The 14,312-nt window shown below is 45.4% G+C and overlaps 1 protein-coding gene across 7 annotated transcripts in view; it reads right to left on the bottom strand.

Annotated features, from left to right (window-relative positions):
- PHACTR1 (phosphatase and actin regulator 1) overlaps positions 1 to 14,312 on the bottom strand; it is a 527,020-nt gene that overhangs the window by 40,579 nt on the left and 472,129 nt on the right. For all 7 annotated transcript variants that reach the window (XM_036868637.1, XM_036868638.1, XM_036868642.1 and 4 more), the window contains 2 exons: positions 4,352 to 4,602; positions 2,413 to 2,569 (listed from right to left, as the gene is read on the bottom strand). In XM_036868637.1, the coding sequence (XP_036724532.1) occupies positions 2,413 to 2,569; positions 4,352 to 4,602 (408 nt within the window). The remainder of the gene's footprint in view (positions 1 to 2,412; positions 2,570 to 4,351; positions 4,603 to 14,312) is intronic.

Raw genomic sequence — 14,312 nt, 5'->3', positions numbered from 1 at the left:
AGACCCAGAGTGAGCAAACATCTGCTTAGGAAACCCTCAGAACCAGAGCTGGAAGCCAAGGCTCTGGGCCTCAGATTAGTTCTCTCTCTACCTTCTGGTTCTCAGATTTCTCCTTCATTCTGCCCTGGCTTCAGGATAAATGAGTGGCTGGAAGCACCAAGCTGGGTTCTCATTCAAAAGAGAATAGTCCTTAAAATTCCTTTCTAAAGAAGACCTTGAGATGTGGATTAGGCCGCCCCTCCAGACTTGCTGAACTCTGTACAACTTTGCTGACCTGCTCAGCACTCCTGATGTCCTTTCCTTTAGGCCCAGTTCCTGTAATCTGGCTGAGATGCCAAGGGTTACACCAGAAGGAAATAAACTCCCTAGTTGAAAGAGTGAACGAAGATGAAATGGACTCAGAGCTCAACATCTGGAATATTCCCAATGCTGTCCTCTCTACCTCCATCTTTCTCTCTCTGGTCAGTGTGTCTTCTTCTACTGACCAGGGTGAATGAGGGTTGGGAATAGACATCACTATGGTGAACGCTCAGTGGATTTTATGAATCCTGAGCAGTATTTAAGTGCTGTCAGAAGAGGAAAGGTTGGGAAAGGGATGATTTCCAAGGATAAATCTTCAAATGCAGAGAACTTCTTGCGGTGCGTGGGTGGCCTATGTCTCTTCCCACCTCTGGGTTGTGTCACTGCCATAGCCACGTGCTCATGGGTGGGATGCGGGTATGGATTCAGGCGTGAGAAGCTGGGCTGTGTCTTTTTAGGAGCGTGTTCTGGGACAATGGCCTTTCTCAATTTGTCAGTTCCCTCCCGGTGGATGACGCTCTGTGGTGGACAAGCAGAGTGGCCAGCTGCACACATCTGCTTTCCATGTCTCCCACCTTTGTCTCTCTCTCCACAGAAGATGCCACCTTGGGCAGCTAGATGTGCTGGCATCTCACATGCATGTGCAGAGAAGTTTTCAGTTTTCCCCACAATCCTGGGGCTCTGCTTATACTGTCACAAAGCTGGGAAAATGGAAGTGAGGGAAAGAACTAGAATAAAGGATACCCATGCTCCTTTGTCCTAGTCAAAGGATAATGGAAATGAACTTTTGGGAAGAGGGGCTGGGGTCAAGGATCTCCTCCTTCTCTTATTTCTAGTTCCCCAATGGACAGCCCTATTTGTATCAGGTGTAAAATTGAACAAGCTGGTTCAGGAAGCAGCCTAGAACTATATCCACCCAACCCACTGAACCCCAGAGAGAGGATGTGGCTATATGCAGTGTAGGAAAGGAGACTTGGGGAGCCAGTATCGTTGCCTCCAAGTACCCGAAAGCATGCGTGTTAAGAGGGGTGAGGTAGCTGCAGAAAGAAAAGAATATGACCAATGGGTGGGAGATGCATGGACAGAGATTTCACTTCAACAGAAGGAAGAGTGTTTAACAGTCAGGCTCTCCCACCATGGGACAGGCTCCCTAGAGGAAGTTAGAGAGACTGTTTTAAGTGCTTTCCTTATATTGTTTAATTCTTACGACTCCCCATCTTATAAAGGCAGAAAACACAGGGGAAGAGAATAAGTGACTTACATGAGGCTAAGGGGCAGTAAGTGGGAAAGTCAGGAGGAAACCCCGGGAGACCTCTACACACTGCATCCAAACAATGAGCATGGTACCTGGGCCAAAGTGAGGGCTCACCTGGTGACTATTATTACAGAGGCAGCATCATATATGGTCAAGAGGGAGCTCTCCACAGCCATTCTGTCTGACATTACGCAGGTAACTAAAGTTCTCTCTGGTGTTCTCATCTGTGAAATGGGCATAGAAATGTCCATTTCATAGGGAAGCTCAAAGATTAAATGAATGAACACACATAAAACGTTTAGAAGAATGCCTGGCTAATAAGTGTGTCACAGATGTTAGCTAACACCGTATAAAGATGCACTAGGTTATAAATACACACATAAGTGTTTAACATATTAATATGACATACTGCTTTGCCTGTGTCTGTAATACCCACTCATAGGGGCAATCACTCAAGAAGAGTCCCAGCTCAGTAAGGAGGCATCTTTACCCACCACTGATGTCTTCTAGTTGCACAGTCTAGCAGAAAAGTCCATTTATTCGATTGCTTTGTGCTTAAGCAAACCACAGTGCCTAGGTGTATAGGTCCTCAATTCTACTGGATGATGGGGATTGTTCTACAGGTGGTTATTCTCCCTGGAAATCTTCCTCTCAGCTTGAAACTTTAGTCAAGTGAAATTTCTAAGATTTTGATGAGTGAAAAAGAGGGGACCATAAAAGCAACCTGCAGAAGAAATGGAATGCTTTCCATGGACTTTTTCTGCAGGGAGCTCTTCAGAGACACTCAAAACAGATTTGAGGATGGAGGCTGAATTCTTCCACGGAAATCCATGGAGCCTGTGGCTGCGCTGTCCTACCTGGTGAGCTTGGTGCCGATCTGCTGTCTCAGCTCCAACCGCTCCTCATCCGTCTGCCTCGGAAGGATGTTCTTTTCTTCCAGCTCTCGCTTGGAGGGCCTGTTGCTGAGTTTGATGGCTAAGGAGTCCTTCCTGCACACCTTCATGGCCAGGGAGCCTGCAGGAAGGGAGACATGAGGTAATAAGGCTGCCACCAACCTGCTCGGGCTCCCCCCAGGGACAGCCGTGGACCACAAGGTGGGAGGCGGGGGGACAGATACAAGAGCCCAACACTTGAGCGTGGTCAAGACCTCGGTCAAAGGAGGAAAGTTACAGTATGTGACTTTCATACAGTTCCTGCAATCAGCATGTCCTTTCTGCCTCGCGGTATGCTGGGCATGTGCGGGGCACATGGAGAGCCTGTGATTGGATCTCTGCTCCCCAGGAACTCCCCGCCCCCCCCACGCCATGTGGGCAACATCACAAAGGAGGGCGGGACAGACTGCAGAGCGTAAAATAGAATGCAAAGGGCGGAGGAGGGACGGAGGAGGAGCGGCCGGTACGTGCAGGATAAGTGAGGCCAACGGGCAGCAGGCCGGTGGGCATCTGCGTGTGTGGACGTTCAGAGGTGATGGATAGGTGGGGGAATCACAGGAGACAAAAGGGATCAGCTACAGTGGGGCCGGAGGGTACGGAGGCAAGTAAAGTTGGGCAAAGTGGGGTCCGTGTGGGGTGGGAGAGGCAGCAAGCTCATCGAAACAGGCGATATTCTGGGTCTGCTTTTCTCTTTAGCATAAGAGGTTCTGAGCACCTAGAGCAGGGCTTCCTCACAGCTGGAATAAATCCATGATTCTCAATCAGGAGTGATTTCTGCCCCCACCAGGGACACGTGGCAAAGTCTAGAGACATTTTTGGTTGTCAAACTGGAGTTTGCTGGGGAGGGTGCTCCCGGCACCCAGCGGGCAGGGGCCAGGAATGCTACCCAGCATCCTACAATGCACAGGGCAGCCGCCATGACAAAGTACTCTCTGGCCCAAGATGTCACTTGTGCCAAGGCTGAGAAACCCTGGTATAAAGTGTTCCATTCTCCGGGCAGGAAATGGTGCACAGAGGCTGGGCAACAGCTCCTTCCCTCATGGACCATGTGGGCCTTCGGCTGCCCCTCCAGGGTTCTCCCCTCAACACCAGGACTATTTCCATCACTCAAGTTTAGCGAGCTATCTGAAGCCTGGTGAGTGTGAAGCAAGAGGAGGAGACTGGGAAGTAGCAAGTTTGGGGGATTCCTTCGGATCTTACATAGTAAGTACTTAATCTTCCTTCTTTTGCCACCGCTTTTAGAACGTGGGTTTTGGACTGAGACACAGGCAGCTTCAACTCTCAGCACTGCCACTTAGTAGACGTGAGTCTCTGGGCAAGTCCCTTACCTCTCCATTTTCTCCCCTTACCTGTAAAATGGGGCAGTAGTTTATGCCCCTGAGTGTTGTAAGATGTCGATGAGAATAAAACCTTAGCATATTGTCAGGCACACAGTCGGTAAAAGGTTGCTATGATATAAGTTCACGCATTAAAAAGTTGATCATTGAAATTTAAATTCAGTGGTTGAGGTATGCTTAAATATGAATTTGTTCCATATACAATGGTTAGTATTTTTATATCATTTGTAGATTGGAATTGAATTTTAAGGTGCCTCCCCTCCTCGCTTTTATTTTTTTTTAATTGATGGTGTGTTGCATCCCAAGGGAAGCCATCAAAGAAAAAAAGAGACACCTAAAGAGGCAAGAGATGGTAGCAGATGTTGTAATTTTTAGAGCTCTGAGGCCATTCAGAGGACAGTTGCCCTTTCATCTTACTAATGAAGAAACAGTAACCGCGGACCTCAGATTAGAACCCACAGAGGTGGGCAGCTCTTCCCACCAGCCACGCCCCTCCCACCCTGAGCGAAGAGTTTGGATGCACCCACTGGTATACAACGAGGTGTCGTCATCTTCATCCTCTTCCTCCTCCTCCTCCTCTTCTCTCGCGTACAGGCAAGAAGAGTCTTCATAGTCTGCTTCACGAGGCACATTTTCTTTATCGTCATCACATTCAATCACAACAGTTGGCACTTGTCTTATTTCCGGAAGGCCCAGAGGTCCTGCTTTTGTGACACTGTCACCCGAGTGCAAACCAGAGCTGTGGTAAGAAGTAGAGCAGGGCACCCGCGGCTCAGAGCTGTTTAAACAGAAGGAGAAAAGAGCACATTTATTCTGGCTAACGTGTCATATGAAATGCATCGGAACCTTTTAAAAACTTAGCTGTCCCGTCCTAAGAGACAAAAGGTCTACTGGGCAATTCAAGTCTCATTTCTCACCTAACAGCTAACTGTTTTGGGGCAGCTGAGTTACCTGATGGTGGTAGCAGCACGGAATAGGGAATGAGAATTCTACTGCCCTGCGGATGGATGGTGGTGACGGTAGCACAGTAATGCGAATGTACGTGAATGCCACTGAACTGTACACTTTAGAATGGGGAAGATGGTGAATTTCATGTCCTGTGTATTTACCGCAATTTAAAAAATAAAAAATTTTAAAACTAAATTTAACTCTTTTTATTTCTGGTTAAGAGCAACAACCCCAATGGTCAAAGGAAGGTTCATTTGCAACCCACATATCTTAAAGGAGTAAAAGGGTTAATTTGATGGTGAAGTGAGAGACCCAGGAAAGAAAGAGACAATACATGAAGTTCCAGCTTTCAAAGCTTGTAACAGCATGACTGGTGGGGTGGATTGTTTGAAATGTCACGGATGGAGATGCAGAGAAACAGAAGAGGTGGGACCACCAGGCTGGAGACCCACGCATGACGTCAGGGTGGACATGGGCAAGGGCGACTCAGACCAAGCTCTCTCCCAAGGACCATGTCAGACCCTCAGCAGACACAGGTAACGCCAGTCTGGTTTTTCAGCAGGTCAATGTTCCCAGCAGCAATGATGATCATATTTTTCGTTTTACCCCTTTAGTTGAGCCAACTCAGATAAAAAATATTTTTTAATTAAAAATGATTTGCTTCTTAATAAAAGCCACATGAGGTTCATTGTAAGAAAATCAGGAAATGTGTATTATCGAAAATAGAGAAAATTAGTTATTTTCTTATTAGAGTCTATCCAAGGTGCCTACAGCAATTTAGAATCCTTTTTATGAGTGGCTCTGAATGACAGTCCAGCAAGAATAATGGAGCCAGAAACACATAGTTAAATTTTATAATTCTTTTTCAGATTAACTTGAAGTGGAATTTATATCTTTCATTTAAGGAATTTCTAAACATAGGAAACTGAATGCATTTTACCATCCAACAGTGTTTGATGTGTTAAGAAACAGTGTGAGGCTATGCTATCTAGCAATAATTTTACGTTAGAACATCTTATCCAAAAGAAAACTCTTAAGGACACATGAATGCATGCTAGGTCTCCTTTAAAACTTTCCTTACACTTTATTTTTTTTTTAAATGTGTCTAATTTCTAAATCTCAGCTTTTTATCTCTTTTTTAAAAATTATTTATTTATTTATTTATTTTTGGCTGCGTTTGGGGCTTTGTTGCTGTGCACGTGGGCTTTCTCTAGTTGCGGTGAGCGGGGGCTACTCTTCGTTGCGGTGCGCGGGCTTCTCACTGCGGTGGCTTCTCTTGTTGCGGAGCACGGGCTCTAGAGCGCAGGCTCAGTAGTTGTGGCTCACGGGCTTAGTTGCTCCGTGGCATGTGGGATCTTCCCAGACGAGGGCTCGAACCCGCGTCCCCAGCACTGGCAGGCAGATTCTTAACCACTGCGCCACCAGGGAAGCCCCTCATTACACTTTAAATGATTGCTATGTCTAATTTAAATTCAATTCACTTTCTTCCTTCCATTGTTTCCAAAGGGCTGTTTTTCTCTTTGTATTTTTCTCATAACTCTTCAGTGACACAAATGGCAAATCTAGTTAACACATCATGAGATATGATGTTCAAGGAAATGAACTAAATCAACTTAAAAAAAAAAACTTCAACCACTGAATAAGATTAAATCACATATTTATAAAAATGCAGCATCTTAGTTAGACATTAGCAGGTTAGGGGGCCCATTTCCCACCTGATTTAATATGAATGGCAGTGAGAACAAGCAGGCGGAGTACAGAATGGATGGTCTCGCGTGACAAATGCAATAGCTGACTGAAAGGGGACCGACCACACTAAGGAGTCAGTGACCCACCGCACGAGGTGCCCCTTCCATCAGACAGGGACACCGTGCTCCGACCGTGCTTGCATTTCTACACTGGGTATTAAGGGAAGTTGGGGTGGAAGAAGCAAAACTGTAATTCCATGGCTCCTGTTTTGCCCCACCCCTGCTTTCTCCCCTCCCCCCCATTTCTAGTTTAATTATTGGCTACAGTGAAGGCAGAGAGCTGGGGATATGACAAGAGCAAGAATGAAAAGAAGCCAATAGCTATTCATGTCTGGTGGGAAAAATCTTTTGAGGAAATAAAAGTAGGAAACTAGAAAGCACAAGAGTTCCTTAAGGTGGACGGCTCCAAACTGCCTCAAGAGGACAGAGAAAGGAGAAATACTATGCAAAGAAAGATAAGACACTCAGCTTCCCAAGTAGTCTATGATAAAGAGGAGACTGCGATTTCTCCTCTCTCAAAGATCTACCGGGAGGGGCTTCCCTGGTGGCACAGTGGTTAAGAATCCGCCTGCCAATGTAGGAGCCACGGTTCAAGCCCTGGTCCGGGAGGATTCCACATGCCGCGGAGCAATGAAGCCCGTGCGCCACAACTACTGAGCCTGCGCTCTAGAGCCCACAAGCCACAACTACTGAAGCCCATGTGCTACAACTACTGAAGCCCGCGTGCCTAGAGCCTGTGCTCCGCAACAAGAGAAGCCACCTCAATGAGAAGCCCGCGCGCTGCAATGAAGAGTGGCCCTCACTCGCTGCAACTAGAGAAAGCCCGCGCGCAGCAACGAAGACCCAACACAACCAAAAATAAATAAATAAAAATAAATAAATGTATTAAAAGAAATGATCTACAGGAAGTGTGAAACCCTGAGAAGAAGGGGCTTATAAGGCAGGTCCCTCAGCCCCTGGGGCAGGTCCTACATATAAGACTGCCAGCCTTGGAAAATAGGGACCAGTCATGATGACCAGCGACTGCCTGGGTGGGGCATCACAGCGACAGCTGGAGACCTCGCCTGGCCGATCCGGCCAGTCTAGCACGTGGCAGAATGTCCAGTTTCCCATAAGGACGAAGAAGGTGTTTTCCAGCAAGCTGGGTGAATCCACCAAAAGGGTCTTAACAAATATTCTATCGATAAATATATGCCAACTCTGTGTTAGGAAAATGCTGAGAAGGAGGAAGACAAATACCAGATGATTCCACACATCTGGCAGCTCGGGAGGACCATAGGATAGCAAGCAAAGACACAAGGGGATAGAAGAGTTAGCTGGGAAGGAGGCCGGAAAGGTTCTGACGGGGCCTCGGTATGAGGAGTCAAGACACAGATCCAAGTCCAAGTTCCGTCACTTACTCTCTCATGACACTGGACAGATTATTAACTTTTCTGAGCCTCAGTTTCCTTGGGCGAAATTGGGTAAATGGTATCTTTTTAGTAGGTCTGGTGCACGTGTGTCCCACTGGCATGGCCTCAAGGGAGCTCCTCACTTGTTATTTATAGAAAGGGCCCTTCAAGTGGTTTCCAAACATTCTCCGTTTCAGTCTATCCTCCAGACTGTCGTCAAAGCAACTTTCGGAAACTCAGATGTAGCCATCTCGTCTGTTAGAACCCTGAATGCCTGCCTCGGCTACAAAACCAGTGCTTCAAGAGTGATAACACATGGAAAATTCAAAAAACTCCACATTACGAGCTATATTATTCACAGCAAAGAACTAACTCAACTGAAATGTAGCCGCGTCTTACATCTGGCCTCCAACGCTGGTGGTGATGGGCAGGAAGGGGGACACCAGTCCAACAGTCTTAGTAACGCTGGTTTTCTAGAATGGAGTTAGTTGTCACTTACAAGACCTGCTCTGAATAAAAGGTGTCACTGCTAGAGAAGAGGGAGAACCGTTAGCCTGGAAGCAGTAATTCAGACACAGCCTGACATGCAATGCCTTGCATAATCTGACCTGTATTATTCACCCAGCCTTGCAACCCCTCCGCACCTCTGTCCCCATACAACTCACCCTTCGTTCGCATGCAACAATGCACTGCACACTTTTGACCTGGGATGTGCTCTCATCTCACCTTCACCTGGTTAATTTCTATTTATCTTTCAATACTTGTCTTGGGCAACACTTTGCCTAGGTTCTCAGGAGATTCCACAATTGTGAAAATTGGGAACTTCCGTTCGCTTATTAGCTTCCTCTCCCCAACCAAGCAGTAGATGCCTCCAAGGGCAGGGACCATGTCTTCTTCATGTCTGTAGCAGGTGCCTGACACCATGGCTGACACTAAGTGGACACTCAGTTATTGTTTATTGTTTTTGCTGAAAGAAAGATGGGCTGGAATCACTGACATCTAGGTGCATTTTAAGTGGTTGACAAGTCATACTCAAAGGGTATTAATGAAGAGATCATTCTTTAATTTTCAGGGAGTATTTTCAGTGTATTGCAGAGCTATAGGTGCCCCTGACTTGACTGGCACTTTTATTAATGGCTTAATAACAGAATCAAATATGTGGAAGAACTAAGGTAGAAAAGGAAAAAAGTAAACATTTACTGAATGTGTTGCCCACTGTTCTGGAGACTTCCACATCTCATTACATTGTTATAACAACCCTACAGGAGAGGTGTCATTATCCTCATTTTATTAAGCAGGAAATGGAGGCTGTGAGAGGGTAATTAATAGGCCCATGAGGGCATAGGTAGTAAACGAAGGAGCTGGAATTTGAACCCACTCTGTTTCAATATGCTGTATCCAAAAATTGAATTGTGATACTTGTAAGACTGTGTACTTTGGTTAAACCCAAACCCCACTAACTCTACACATGCAAGGTGGAGAACACATCACACTTTGTCCACAACATGTGTACAAAACGGATATCATGACTTTATAAATATTTAAAATCTTACTAACCAGGGTAAGTTATAGTGTCCTCTCCTGCCACAGTCAGGCCATACCTGGGGCACTGAGTTTAAAGGATGCATCTTAGACACTGGGTTTAGAAAGATCAGGATGGGAAAAGAACTCAGCTGTTTACCTATTGTCATGGTGACTTTTGTACCAAAATGGCACTGTTGAGAAGTTGCAGCAGAGCCTCAAATATTCACTACCCAGTTTTTTTACAGAAGAAGTTTTCTGACTCCTCGTCCAAACCAATGGCTTCTAACCTGCATCATCCCACACTCCTTAGCTTTTTTGTGTGAGCCATATTTGATGTCCACTTACCCTATTATTTACTTCGTATTTTTAAGTCAACACTTAAAAAAACTCAAATACTAATTTAGCCTCATCTTAAGCAATAATATCTTTGTAATCACTGGTTTTATGTTAAGTATGTGTTTACAACTTACGTTAAAATAAGTACGTGTCCATTAAAACTTTAAAAAAGCTCGTCTTAAACTCACTTTGGGTACCACCAATGACGTATATATCACATTCTGGTTAAATGCTGGCCTAGGCCAGAGTCTCTCAGCCTTGGCGTGGTTGACATTTTGGACTGGACCCTTCTTTGTAGGCTTTGTAGGGGCTTGTCTTGTGCATTATAGGATGTTCGGCAGCAAACCTGGTCTCTGCTCACTAGATGCTAGTGGCATCTCCTCCAGTGGTGACAACCCAAAATATCACCAGATATTGCCCAATGTCCTCTGGGGGGCAAAACTGCCCATTTGGGAACCACTGGCCTGGAGTATGCATGACAGCTTTGCCACCTGCTGCATCTTCAGAGTTGTACCACCTGCGTCTCTTCTCATGCAACTTGGGTATTAACTCTCAGGAATTTGCAGTATTTGCTGAAGGATGAACTGCCCAGATCTCATCTCCTAAGTTCCTGACCTGCTGTGTCTCAGGTTGGTGCTCTGGGGGTGGTACCGACGACCTGACACCATGACAGTTCCGCTGAGCATGTCATCTGTGCCGCTGCTCTAGTCCCTGAGCAGCTACCCCATTAATGCAAGAGCTCCAAACCAACTCGAGGGAAGCAGCTTTTCTCATTATGTGGCCCAGATTAGTGATGTACAAAATGACACTCTGGTGGCCCGAAAGAGTCACCGCATCTTCCAGAGTACCTGTCCAAGTCCCCGAGGAAAAGCTGACTCACATAATCAGATCTATTCTAGACCATTCACGTCAAAACTCTTCGGACGGACTTCCCTGGCGGTCCAGTGGTTAAGACTTTGCCTTCCAATGCATGGGGTGTGGGTTTCAATCCCTGGTCAGGGAGCTAAGATCCCACATGCCTCCCCGCCAAGAAACCAAAACATAAAACAGAAGCAATATTGTAACAAATTCAATAAAGACCTAAAAAAAAAAAAAAAAACTCTTCGGAGATTAAGCACTGAGTTGGCTTGGAATTCAAACGGATCTCATCGCATGGGGGCTGTGGTCACTGTTCTTCTTGCAGGTGGGGGAGCAGGAATTAAAGCCACAGGGAAACGTGGAGCCCCTCCTCCTGACCTCCTAGGCGGCGCCTCCCTAACTCTTCCTGGATCACTGCACATAATGGTGAAAAGAGCTAACACTTTAAATGCTCACATAGTGCCAGGGAGGGATTCATTTAAGCCTAACGACCACCACCCTATTAGACAGGTACTACTGCTACCCTCCACTTTAGAGAGGAAAAATGAGGCACGCAGCCACGGTGACAGCGAGAGGAGGGCAGGCATTACTGAACTCGGGCAGTAGGGGCTGTAGAGCCTGAGCTCGTACTGGTGTCATCTGGACAGAAGCAGAGCCCTGAAATGGCTTCAAAACTTACTCTTTTTCCAGAACCTTCTCTCCTCCTCACCACCACCCAGTCGTCTCTCTACTGCTGTCAAACAGTTCTGGTCATACAATTCCAATTAAAAGACCTTTGAAGGGTCTCATCGTCAACTGGATAAACCTCACCCTCTTCGGAATGGACTAGGGAGCACCTCGCCATCTGGCCCCATAATTCCTCCCCATCTGATCTGTTACCATTCTTTACCGTGCACCCGGTGTTCCAGCCACCAGGCCACCTGTCACTTCCCAAGCACGTTGTGAGCTTTCCTGCCATCCCCCCACCTCAGAAATAGCCCCTCAGAGTTTGATTGGAGCAGTCCACCCACCCTCAACGAGAGCTCCGATGCCATTTCTTTTGAGCAGCCTTTTCTGATTTTTCAGTGGAAAACAGTCCCTTCTCTGTGCTTCCACAGCTTCCACGCCCACCTCCGTTACAGCATCTGTCGCGTTACGTTACAATCACACATCTAAGCATTTACCCCCCTGACCCCATGGACTGTAAGCCTTTCAAAGACGGAGCCTGATTATTAATTCTCTTCGTATCTCAGCCCTGTTTTTGTGCACATTTTGGGAACTGATGGAAAAGTCAATTGAATATTTGAAGTCTCTAGGAATCAGAGTAGGCCATAATATACTTACCATCTTTTAGTTCACTAAAATAATTATCCCTGACCCTTAGATAGTCTTGCTGTGTAGGGAAAATATCCTATGAAAGGAGAATTAAAGCTGTGGAAATAGTGATCTAGAGTTCTTCTTAAGAAGAAAATCCAAAGAGATAAGGCACAGAGATCTGTGCAAGGAAGAATGCCAGGGTACCCGTGTGCCTTCCATCCCAGGACGGTGTGAGTACAGAACGTAACAGAGACAGCTTAATGTCAGCACATTTCCTAACTCTACGCTCTCAGGCCACTTCAGTTAAGACTGTCCAGAGTTAGGCTGCTTTGTAAGGTGAGGTAGTTGGGCTGGATAAGATCTAGAAGGTTTCTTCTTGTATGACATTCTACGATAAATTTAAATTAACACCAAAGGTCCTAAATTATTGTCCGGCAGTGGTGGGGGGAAAGATGAGATTCTGTTCCCCATCTGGGTCGCTCCAAATGATGTAATTTTCTTGAGAAATGAAATACGGATGAACATGCAAAAACCTGAGAGCGTTCCATAACATTCACAAGATGTTGGCCAGTTGCACCCTGTTGGAATATTTCCATTCTAGTAATTAAATACACCAGGGGGCTCCACAAATCAGGACAAAGGAGCAGGCCATCTTTCAAAACAGCAACGATAGTTAACACATAGGATCCTTTATGGGTCCTATCAAAGTACTTCGTAAATGTTCATTATCTCATTTAATCTTCACAAAAACTTGCAAAGTTAGGAAGGGTATTGTTGTTATCCTGATTTTATGGCTGAGGACATTACATTTCTGAGGAAATAAGTGATCACTCAGTTGTGGTAACAACAGGGATGTGGACATGGGTTTTCTCCCTCCAGGGCCTGTGCCCTTTCCATTAACCACACTGCTTTCTCCCAAAGAACCCTCGAGGCCGCTATTTTCTTGTACATGGACATGCTGACTATGAAAAGCAATTGGCACCAAAAATTTTTAAAAAACATGGAATATAATAATTATCGTAAAACAAAAAGCAAGGACAACAGATGTTCACAGAACTCAACTCCTTTTTTTGCTATGAATTTTGCTGGGAAGAGCCCCAAGGTTGGAGGCTATGATGGGACACTGGGACAGGTTTGAACTCCTGACTTGGGTGGCACGACCGTGTTTGTGTGAGTAGCCCATGGCTGGGGGCGAGTAGGCTGCAGAGAGAACAGGATACAAGAGAGACTGAGGGAGAATAATCACCAAGCTGGATAATCTAGTCTTGCATAATGGTGTGTCATCAACAAGAAGAAGAAGGGATGCAATGGGTTTATTGTGGCCACATTAACGGCGTAGTTCCTCGAGGACAGAAAGGTATCACCATCATAGGTGATGCCCACGCCCCTGCTTTATATTTTCTTCAGTGTATAGATGTATATACACAGCATATAATATATTCATTGGTGTATCATCTGTGTCTCCTCCACTGAAAGGTAAGTTTGTGAGGATGTCAACTTTGTTCTGTCCTGCTTTCTCCCCAGAGGATGGAAGTGCCTGAATATCTTCCTTCATAAAAAAAATGAATAAACCAGGAAGAACAAACAGAAGTTTACCTAAAACAGGAGGCCTGCTATTTACAAGAGACAGACAAAAATAGGATTCAGAAAGTTTGAGAGTAAAATGCCAGTCCTAAATCAGTAAAAAGCACTCATTTCAAACTCTCTTTGCCTTTACTATGTCCCCATGACATGTCAGGGAAGTGAAAAGCTGTATCCTCTGTCCTTGGTCCTGTCTCCATCAAGAATAACATTGAATGAGTCTCATTTTTGGAAAACTCAAGTCTTTTTTTTTTTTTTTAATTCAACTCTCCTTTTTGACTCTACTAAACCAAGTAGGAGAGACATAAATTGAGAATACAATGGCACCCCTCAGGTTCCCATCCCCCTTCACTGCATTTTCCTATCATTTAAACAGTCACATGTTTATAAGAAATCCCTAGACTTTGAAAATTAAGAGACTGTTTTACCTTTCCTGTTCATTACTGGTGAGGGAGAGGCAGCTTATTTTTAATAATTCATCAAGAAATGAATGCAAGACATCTACAGCAACTCAGGGTCATTAAACAGTTGGCTCCCTTTCAAGGGAGCTTTATAATCATCACTGTGTCTCCATCACATGACAATAGGTAGACGCAGAGTGGAGCATTCTGACCCATCCCTGGGCACGGGATTACCCATCATCAAGCACCTTTGATACTCTCCTAGGAAATCAGGGGCAGGTTTCGAAATTAAAAATTCCTATTTTAAATCCTTCATCTTCCTTGAAAATACATGGGAACCACTTCACCACCATTTTTAAAGAAAAACGTGTCATAAAGGGATACTGCTTTCCCGCATATGATTTC

The sequence above is a fragment of the Balaenoptera musculus genome, chromosome 11 (assembly GCF_009873245.2).
Source record: "Balaenoptera musculus isolate JJ_BM4_2016_0621 chromosome 11, mBalMus1.pri.v3, whole genome shotgun sequence".
In the NCBI taxonomy this organism is placed as follows: domain Eukaryota; kingdom Metazoa; phylum Chordata; class Mammalia; order Artiodactyla; family Balaenopteridae; genus Balaenoptera; species Balaenoptera musculus.
The sequence above is the reverse complement of the archived record's forward strand: the minus strand, read 5'-3'. Positions and strand labels throughout refer to the sequence as shown.